General features: G+C 42.1%; 1 protein-coding gene across 1 annotated transcript; it reads right to left on the bottom strand.

Annotated features, from left to right (window-relative positions):
* Positions 1 to 3,241: 3,241 nt before the first annotated feature.
* On the bottom strand, positions 3,242 to 9,719 carry LOC310906391 (regucalcin-like; the record flags this gene model as incomplete). The annotated part of the gene is made up of 6 exons (XM_083855599.1): positions 3,242 to 3,938; positions 5,110 to 5,264; positions 5,871 to 6,002; positions 7,478 to 7,693; positions 8,919 to 9,101; positions 9,554 to 9,719. 6 exons carry the CDS (start codon positions 9,717 to 9,719, stop codon positions 3,888 to 3,890), a joined length of 903 nt encoding a protein of 300 aa, XP_083711725.1. The 3' UTR covers positions 3,242 to 3,887.
* Positions 9,720 to 9,935: the final 216 nt, after the last annotated feature.

The following is a 9,935-nucleotide window of genomic DNA, read 5'->3' as shown; positions in this document are numbered from 1 at the left end:
AATAATTTCCCAAAGGTTTTTTGGGTGGTTTTTTGTTTTTTTTTTTTTTTTTTAATGTCTGTGTGGGTTTTGTGTTAATGTTGTAACACATTAACAAAAAAGAAAGACAACTATTTCGTCAGGCTAGTGTACACCAGCAAAGGAAGAGCTGACAAAAAATCACTGAGCCTTGAGGCAGTTTCTGCAGTGGAAAATAAATGCTTGGCCTGAACACAACTATACAGATATAATGCCAAAAATGAAGTAACCTCTCTCTTTAAAGCCCCAGAGAGTTATTGGAAAGCTTCCCCAAATTTCAGATTATGCTCTAATTTAATTTATTTTTCACTGATTCTGTAGTAGGTAAATTGCTGAACTGACACTGATGTTGGTTTCCTGCTCCTGACACAGATTATCTGCAAGACCCTGGATCAGTCACAGTGCAGTAAGCAAGAGCAGTCCTGCTGAGAAGGACTTGAGGCTGCTGATGGATGAAAGGCTGGACATGAGCTGGCAATGTGTTCTCAGAGCCCAGAAAGCCAATTGTGTCCTGGGCTGCATCAAAGGCAGGCTATCACATCCTGTATAAATCAAAAGCTTTAAATTCCAAATTCTGTACTTATTTCTATTCCACCAGTTTACCACATTTCAAAACCAAAGTTAACCAATCCCTGGTTACTAAGAGGGAGCTCAGACCAACTTTTGCTGCAGTCAGGTAGAGAATTTTACAAAACCAGTCAGTCACCAGCACGTTTTTTGTATGCTTCACAAGGTGAGCACTTAACCATGGAATGGCTAGCTTATTAGTATATAATACTATCATCCAGTGTGATATAGGTTAAATATAGATAAAACATAATAAATACTTCCAAAAGGCAGGATGTACAGAGCCATCTCTTAAAACAGAAGCCAGCTCCCATATTGTTGACTAGCTGGCTTATTTTCTGTAGGTTACATATGGACAGGAGTATCCTCCCTGTCATGCTTGCCAATGTGTAGGGCTGACCCACACCAGTCAAGTACTCAGCCACCCAGTAACCACCTCAGAGTGTATCTTCAGCAAGGAGTATGGATACCATATTGTTCCCTGTATGCACAAAAGGAATGAACCGAGTCCTGTGCCAGCTTCCTTCATGCCTTCATCCTTTGCCTCAAGAAAAGGGGCCTTTATCTCACTTTGGTGAACTGAGGCTGGAGAACAGCCCCAACATGGTTTTCAATTACCACTTACTTTTTCAGAAAGCAAAAACACAAACCAGCAACTTCTGAAATCTGAAGAGAAGCAAAGTAGTGGGCCTTTGGGTAACAGAGAGAAACTCATCTTCAAGCCTTTTTTGGTTTGAGAAGCTGTGCTACAGAGAGAGTTCCCAAGCCACTCAAACCTTGGAATCTGAGAGCAGCATGCACCAAGTCTCCCTTTAGAAATGGAGGAAAGAGTGGCTAGAGAATAACAAGCCAGCAATCCCAGCATACATGCCTGTGAAAGCTCTAGAAAAAAATGCAGGGGTAGTAAGCATTTCTCAAATGTAAATTGTTTAAAATTATCTACTTTGCTTTTCTGACAAAGGATCTAGTAAGTAGGCAATTTTGCAAATAACTGAGTATTTTTTGTTCAATAAAGTATCTGCACTCACTTCCTATGTTTTTTTTTTTTTTTTTTTAATTAAAGGTTAGGACACTCGACTTGCCTCCAAACACCCTGCTGTCACATTCCTCTCCAGATGAGGTAAACAGGAAATCTTGCATAATTGTCCATGTTCCTTATACCAGTTTGGCATTGACATGGTGCCAAAGGATATTTAGCACCTTTGCTCTTAAGAACCCCCAGCAGTTTAATTACTATTGGAATTATGACTTAGGAAGAAAAACAACAGCCTATTTGTTGAGCAAACATTGCAATAAGCTGAATGTTTTATTTCTCAATCAAGTTGTCTCTGCACTGCTCTATGGACTCACCTCCCTTCCAAGACAAAAGGTAGGAGTGATAAGCCAAGCCCCTTTATCCTGTTATACAAATTATCTGATCAAATAGCACAGGAGCAAAGTGCTTGCTTATGACCTAAAGTAACTATCTACAATAAGTGTCTGAAAAATGCCTAACAAGGTTTTTAGAGTAGACTTCAGGTAACTGCATTGACATAATGCACTTTAGAAAATCCTGTTCGTAGCTAAGCATATTCAATAGTACTTAGTGAATAAAGCTCCCTTCCTGGTCCTCGGAATCTCAGATTTCTTTCTAGACTGTGGCCCAGTTCAACTGAGGAGCCAAATATGCCACCAAACCTTCTCCTGTCACACCCACCTTTGAAACAGGTGGGACATTTCCCTAGGACATGTGGCTTGACCTACCCCCTGCCTGATCAGATCTCAGCACCAGATCTCCTACTTGTCAGAAGGCTACCACGTAAGAGATTTGGGCAATATGGGTATTTTTAAAGGAAAAAATCAACCTAGCCTGGTTCTTTCAAAACTATTGTAAGGGACACCTGGCTAGGAGAGGGGTGCTGGGTTTGGAGAAAACAGCTAATTCTAGAGGCAGTCTGCATACAGCCCCATGGAAACTGTGTTTAACATTTCTGCAGGGCTAACCACAGTTCCTCTGCTCCTCCCTACATGGGTTATTGGGGGAGATGATCTTCATGAGGCATTGAGTACTTTCTCCCTACTCATAGTGTCTGAGGGCTTTGAATAGCAGGGGTGAAAAGGTCAAATAACTCAGAGGAAGACACTGAAACATCTGGTTTGGTAAATGAGGCATATTATTGCCTTCTTTCCAACATTGCCAAATGTCGGCATTAAAGATCTGAACATGTATTATGTGCTATGTATCTTTCCAGGCAGCAAAAAGGTAGCAAACTCAAAGCAAAGGCCAGAACTCACTGCCTATGTGCAGGTCTCGAGCATTCTGAAATCCCAACAGGATCACAGTGGTTCAGTGAGACTGGTGCTGGCTCGTTATTTAAACAGCCTCTAAAAACCTTGATGTTGTGCTTTGTGGAGGAGAAGGGAGGGAAGGATCTAAAGGGAAAAAGGAGGAAAATACTTGAGACGGGAGTGGATGAGCACTAGAAAAAAGGGAAACAAGACGGTGAGGCCATGCACATGTAAAGACATGTTAAGCAAAGGGAAGTTTGTGTGTCTGAGTGTAAATATCACCCCTCAAAGGACAACTCCACCAGGCATCCATGTTTGGTATCCCAGGATATCCTGGTGGTTCACAGTCTGTGTGTGCACTGAATATGTGTGGTCAGTCAGTGTTTTCATGGTAACATCTGAATGCAGAGAAAAAACATCTACAAGCAGTTCTTTAAATGTAGTTGCATAGTTTATTTTCAGCAGCCTAAGTGGTGTCCTAAAGACAGGACAGCCTGGAAAAAGGCTAATGAGGATGTAAAAATAGAACCTGGATATTACAAATAGGTCTGATCATTAAAAAAAAAAAAAAAAAAAAAAAAAAAAAAAAAAAAAAACCACCCTCAGAGGAATCCTGCAGTAGAGGAACAGTCCTGTTCAAGACACCACTCTTAAAATGTTTATTAAAATCTGCCATATTGTTGCTGGTGCATCACTGTAACATGAGGAGTCAGATTCTGCTTTGGGAACTGCACAGACTTGAAGATCCAGAGCTGGTCATCAGAAAGTTCAGCTAAACTACACTTGAGCATTTAGAGGTTTACAGAAGTAACAAAAGCTATTAAGATGTAACACAGATTAACTTTACCTCTCTAACCTATTGCATCAAGCCACTGGCCCACAGAAGAAGAAATATCTTCAACTCCAAACAAGCACACTCACAAATGTGGGCTTAGAAATCTTCACACAGATAAATTGTGTAGTTCATTTGACTTCTTCCAGTCAGAGTTACTACAATATGGAAGCATTCCTTCTTTGGTGTTTAGTGTCAAGGTTCAAGCAGCATAGAAATTCTGTGGGATCCCTTTCACACCCAGGCCTGTTATCTGTTAAAAAAAAAAAAAAACACAAAAATTAAAAGATAAAAGAAAGGAAACAGATAAATCTCCAACTGGGTATAATGAAAACATTCAAACATTGTAGAACTAATATCATAGCAACAGACTGCTTCATGGAGGGTCCTCTGTTTCAAGAGGAGCCCAAAAAGAGTCATTACTTGGAATTCTTTCAAACTCCTTAAGATCAACTAAGATTATCAAGCACTACTCAATAATTTTGCTAATTTAAATGTTATCTGTGGCCCTTACATGCAGTCCTTATCTTCAAAATATTTCATCGTAATTTTTAACATGCATTGCCTGTGCAAGACAAATGTGAATTTGGAAAACACCAATTCCCTTGTGGAACTAGAGAACAAAACCAAAAAAGATGCTTATTTAATCCTTCTGTGCTGCTTGAATATATCTGTTCTCAGCCACGAGAAATCTGCTCTAAGCACTGCTTTCAACAGGAGTATCCCAGATCCCAGAATCGATCTCCATTCCTCCTGTAACATGTCTTCATCCTGTGGCCAAACACAGGATGAAACACAAAAATAGTTTGGTTTGGGATGATGGCAATTGTTTAGTATGAATTGCATTGTATTCTCCTGATGCGCTTTTTTGCTAATGGAGCAAAAAAAAAATGAAGAGAGAAACAAGTTTCAGATTCAAGAGCCGTGGGCGAAAATGGTTTTTAAAAAAGCAGCAATCATTTTTAATGGACAAAAAAATCCTAGAAGTTTTTGGATTGAGATGCAAAATTTTGCCCAGGTAAATTTAAACATTTAATTTTTAAAGGAGAAATATGTTCTGTAAGCATTTTGATTTCTTGGCACAATTAAAAACTGAGAAGTAAGAGAATGAATTTTCCAAAAGTGATTAAAATACAGTAAGAGATAAAAGCAATTCCTTGCAGTGTATTACAGAATACACTATCCATATGGCAGATCCATACCCACTCACTGCCTTCAGATCCTGACCAGTAATTTCTACAAATCTTCCTTCAAGTGCATGAGCAGCTCTGCAAAAGCAGCTGGTCCTGGCTGGGGGACAAGCAATGCACCTGCAGCAGCTCCTGACATGAGTGGGATGAGTAAGGGCAGCCAGGGACACCTCACTCAGAATATGAGGCTTGGCAGGTCTGATGTACAGACAGAAAGAAATAAAATCTGCTCACCTTGAAAATCTCTCCTGCATGGGGTTCCTTGGCCAAGGTGGCCTCATCCAGTCCATCGTATGCAGAAGTCACATACATTTCTGAGTAGTCTTTTCCACCAAAGCAGCAAGAGGTAATCCTTGGAGTAGGCAGCCTCACAGTTTGGATTCTTTTTCCTGGTAAAAACGTGCAATTGTTTTCTAATGTTAATTTTTTAGGAAGCATGTAATTATGAATGTACTATTAGTACACATGGCATAGATATGACTTTTACTCAGAAGCACCTCCCTTTTAGACCATATCCTAAAGGAGAGTTTGTGTGGAAATCAAATTATGTCATCTGCCTCATCTCTAACTATTTTTCAGGCTCTCCCCCACATCTGCAAGGCTTCATTTCCTTTTCTCAAAATGAAACAGTACTGTGAGGTCAGGAAGGGCAGGGACACCTGGCCTGGGAGGGAAGTTGTTCCTTAAAGCATTTTCCAGTTTAACATTTCAACACTGAGAAATTTTATATGCAGTATTTTGTGGGATTTTTTTTTTTTAATAGTGGTATTAATGAGAGTGTGCAGTTCATCAGCCAACAATGGGAGCAGGGACACCTGACACTGGCAGGCAGCACAGCGAGCTGCAATCTGCATGATCAGAGCCTGAGCCAGCAATGCTCTCGGAAATCCATGGGGCAGAAATGGGCAACAAATTTCACCTTATCTCACCTTCAAAGCATTCTTCCTGCTGCCATTCCCCTCACATTTGCATGCAGAAATTGGTGGAGACCTTACCTGTCTCAGGGTCTATGCGAATGACTCTGCCACCATCAATACAGGCCACCCAGAGCTTCCCTTCTGCATCTATGCACATCCCATCAGGCATTTGCTCCTCCTTTTCCAGATGGTACAAAAGCTTGGGGCAGGCTGCAGGAAGAGTTACAAAGCTGATGTTATGTGGACAGCTACCCATTTTGTATCAGATCCCAGTCTAACATCTTCCATGCTCTTGCAAACAGCTAACTTCATTTTCTGTGAGAAAGGCATCCTGCAAAATGTACATCACACCCACATTTTGCAGATGTGTTAAAAGCCTAATTCAGCCTGGCAGAGACAAGTCCCCAGCACAGCCATTTCAGTCCAGGGTTGTACTTAATCAGTGTTCCTGTTATTTTACCAAGAGAAGAGAACTAAATGGCCCCATCTCTCTTGTTAACCCACCTGCTGCCTGCCATAACACAATAGCTGCAAGTGCAATAATTTTTCCTGGATTTTCATTGGTCATGGCAGCCTGGATATGTCAAATAATTACCTGGGTTTAAACATTGGTGATAAGCAATCTCTCTTAGCTTAAGATCAAAAATCTTACTTTTTAATGGCCAACAAAGCAACTAGTTTTGATTAAGCCTGGGTATCAACTGCTCATTGTCTAGGATGCAGGACGGGTATGTCGGTGAGCATGTCTGATCCATGGAGCAGGGCCCATGGGACATGGACCATCTGCTCTGACCCACCCAGCACCTTCTGATCATTACACTACCCATGATTAGAGAGCTGTGAGCATAAAGCCAAGCCTAGAAAGCTCAAATATATTATATTTTTATATTTGCAGGGGGGAAAGTTGCATTATATCTTCTTTTGAAATCTTATATCCTAAAATCTGTAGAAAGATATGTTCTCAACAAAATGAAATCTGAGTGAATGTAGTTACTTTGTGTGATTTTCATCTATGATTATCCAAAGTCTTCACTCTTTTAAGTACAAAGGAAGTTCAGCCATTTAAATTCCTGTGGAGTATATCAGGCTGATACAGCATGAAAATATCTCAAAGAGTTTTGAAATGAGGTTAGATCCATTTTGCTTACACTTAAACTTTCTTCCTTGCAGATATAATAAGAAATGTTTATTCATAAAATGAATTTAAGTTAAATTTGAAAACATCTTAATTTCAGAAATTTGGCAGGGAAACTTCCATCACAATGACAGCTTGATCCTCCAAATACCTTTCTGTGAAATATATACATGCACGTTCTCCACTTGTATTTATGGAGCTAGTACAGTCAAAGTAATTCCAGTAGATGGCACTCAAGAATAAATACCATGCTAAAAGCTCTTTCTAATTCTGCAGTGTAAATAGCTTCTTCCCTGCAACTCCTTGAACAGGTCTAAGTATGAGCCATCTCTCCAGATGCAAGTAAGCTGAAAGACTGTCAAAAGTTTGTTCACCAAACACCTGGTGTATATCACTGCCAGTGATATACAAGTTGTAGCCAGAAGATATGAGATATCTGTCAAATAAATCACTGCACCTGTCAAATAAATCACTGCATCTCACAGGCCTAGGTCTTGCTGCAAGACAGAGCAGTAACCCTACTTGTAACTAAATTTAAAAGCGCGTGTACCAATCTTTCCAGTGTGCACATCATAGCTGAAGGCATGGACAGCGTATGACAGGCTGTCAATGTGAAAGAAGGTCCTGTGGTCCAGGGACCAATCCAGACCATTGGAGATGTCCAACTGGTCTAACTGTTTTATTACTGAATGGTCAGGGAAGAGGGTGTAGAGAGCTCCTTGCCGCCTTGCTCGGACCCCTGGTGCTGTCTCTTCAGCCATCGTACCTGAAATGGAAGTGAGAGCACTGGTTAGAAAATAGAATCTTGCTCCTCATGTTTCATCAAAAACCTCCATTAAGTGTTACCAAAAGGTCCTAGGGAGAATCACAGGATTGGGATTTTTTTTCTTTTCTTCCTAAAAAGAAAAGATTTTTTAGGAAGAAATTCTTTGCTGTGAAGGTGGTGAGGCACAGGAACAGGTTGCTCAGAGAAGCTGTGGATGCCCCATGCTTGGAAGTGTTCAAGGCCATGTTGGATGGAGTTTTGAGTGACCTGATCTAGTGGAAGGTGTCTCTGCCCACAGCTGGGAGGTTGGAACTAGATGGTCTTAAGGGTCCCCTCCAATCCAAACCATTCTATGATTCTACAATTCTGCAATCCTGTGGTGAAAGGGACTAATAGGTCCTGTCAGATTGATGAGAAAGAGCAAAAGGAGCAAATCAGGGGCAGCTGCCTCTCACAGAGCTCATCCTGGCCCATGAAAGGATGTTTCTGCATTGCCATGAGGTTTAAGTCATAGACATCAAAGACCCAAAGGATCACCAGGACACACCAGGGGTTGAGGTTTTGCTCACACTAAAAGTCAAGATGCAGGCAGGCATTATATGCTGGTTTTGTTGTTGTTCTTTGTAGACTACTTTTGTGATTTAAATGGGCTGTGACCTTAAAATACAGGTGCAAACCATGTGCCTGAGAGCATTGTCCAAAGAGTTCCTGAGCCCTGTCAGGCTTGGTGCCATGACCACTTCCCTAGGGAGCCTGTTCCAGTGTCTGACCACCCGGAGGGTGAAGATCTTTTATATAATATACAACCTAAACCTCCTTTTTGCCTTCAGGAAGCTGAGGATCCCCCCCACATCCTTGTTTTTCACAGGCTAAGCAAGAGAGCCTGCATAGAAAGGGTGCAAGCTGCAGCTGATGTTCTGCTCTAGAAGCTGCTGCATCCTCCTCTAAATCTCCAGAAAAAATCCCACCTACATGAGCCCTTCACTGGCTTTTCCATTAAGGCAGCTGTTTGAACACCATCCACCATGTAGGAGAGCCTTCCTGTCAGATGGCCCTTGTCAACAGCATCTGTCCTCATCTGGATCAGAAGATGTGGAGTCCCCTGTCCTCCTCCACTGGGCAGTAACCAAGCAGAGCACTCACAAGACGGAATAAAATGCCTTATATAAAATACACTGTAATTAGTTTCCCTTTGCTCCAGGGGAAATTTCTGCCAAGAACTTACCAGCAAAAAACCTCCCCTTTGGATCCACTTTCCCATCATTGAACCTGTTATTGGGTTTATCCTGCTCAAGCTCGAGGATGGTAGTGACTGCCTGTGTGTCCCAGTCCAGGAAGGCAAACCTGGTCCCCAGGGCGATGACATAGCCCCCACCTTGCCGCAGAGCCACGGAGCCAACACGGGCATCTGTGGGTGAGAGAGAGCAGAAGATGAAGGGTAGCTCTGGGCCATCACCCAGCCCTTGCCGAGGCATCTGGGCTTGACTGGGACATCCCTGGTCGGGAAAGGCTGAGCTGATGCTAAGATCCTTTGCCCCTGGAATTGTTAGCACATCTCACCAGTCCTATGTTCCATGGATCTTTCCACCTTCTAGGATGGCACAGCCATTAGGACTGTACCTTTTCCTTCGCAGGTCCCAAACAAAACGTGCATTCCCATGTAGGCTTATCAGGGGCAACAGGTGCATGGTCCTCTCTGCTTGGCTGGCTTAGGCCACACTGTGCTCAGCAACACATTGCAGGAAAAGAGGTTGTGTGGTCCCATGGAAAGTGAGAGACACCAACCTGCAGGACTCCTACCAGGACGGGTGGATGGGACAGAGAAGACCCCCAGACAAAGCAGTGAGTATGGACTCTTACCCACAGACACGCTCTGCACCTCATTGGTGATTGGGCTCCAGCGGCAAACTTTCTGTGAGTTGATGTCTACATAGACAAGTGCATTCTCCCTTTCTTCCCAGACTGGGCACTCTCCCATCCGGTTCTTCTCCTTCACAACAGACTCGATTTTGATGGAGGAAGACATGGTCTGAGGGGAAGTTAATAATGGATGTAATTAAAAGCTCTCATGTTAATTTTTTTCATGACTACAATGTTTAAAAGCGGAGATTGTAAATAGCAAAGCACTCCAAATCCCACATGACAAAGTAATTTAGGAGCTTCTTGTGACATTTCCATGGTCTCATGGCTGGAACTGAGCTTGAGGTGCCAAAGTTTCTCCCTACCAAAACTTTTCTAAAAC

This window comes from Zosterops lateralis, assembly GCF_965231275.1.
Source record: "Zosterops lateralis genome assembly, chromosome: 2".
Taxonomy (NCBI): Eukaryota; Metazoa; Chordata; class Aves; order Passeriformes; family Zosteropidae; genus Zosterops; species Zosterops lateralis.
Note: the sequence above shows the minus strand (reverse complement) of the source record. Positions and strands in the feature narration are given on the sequence as shown.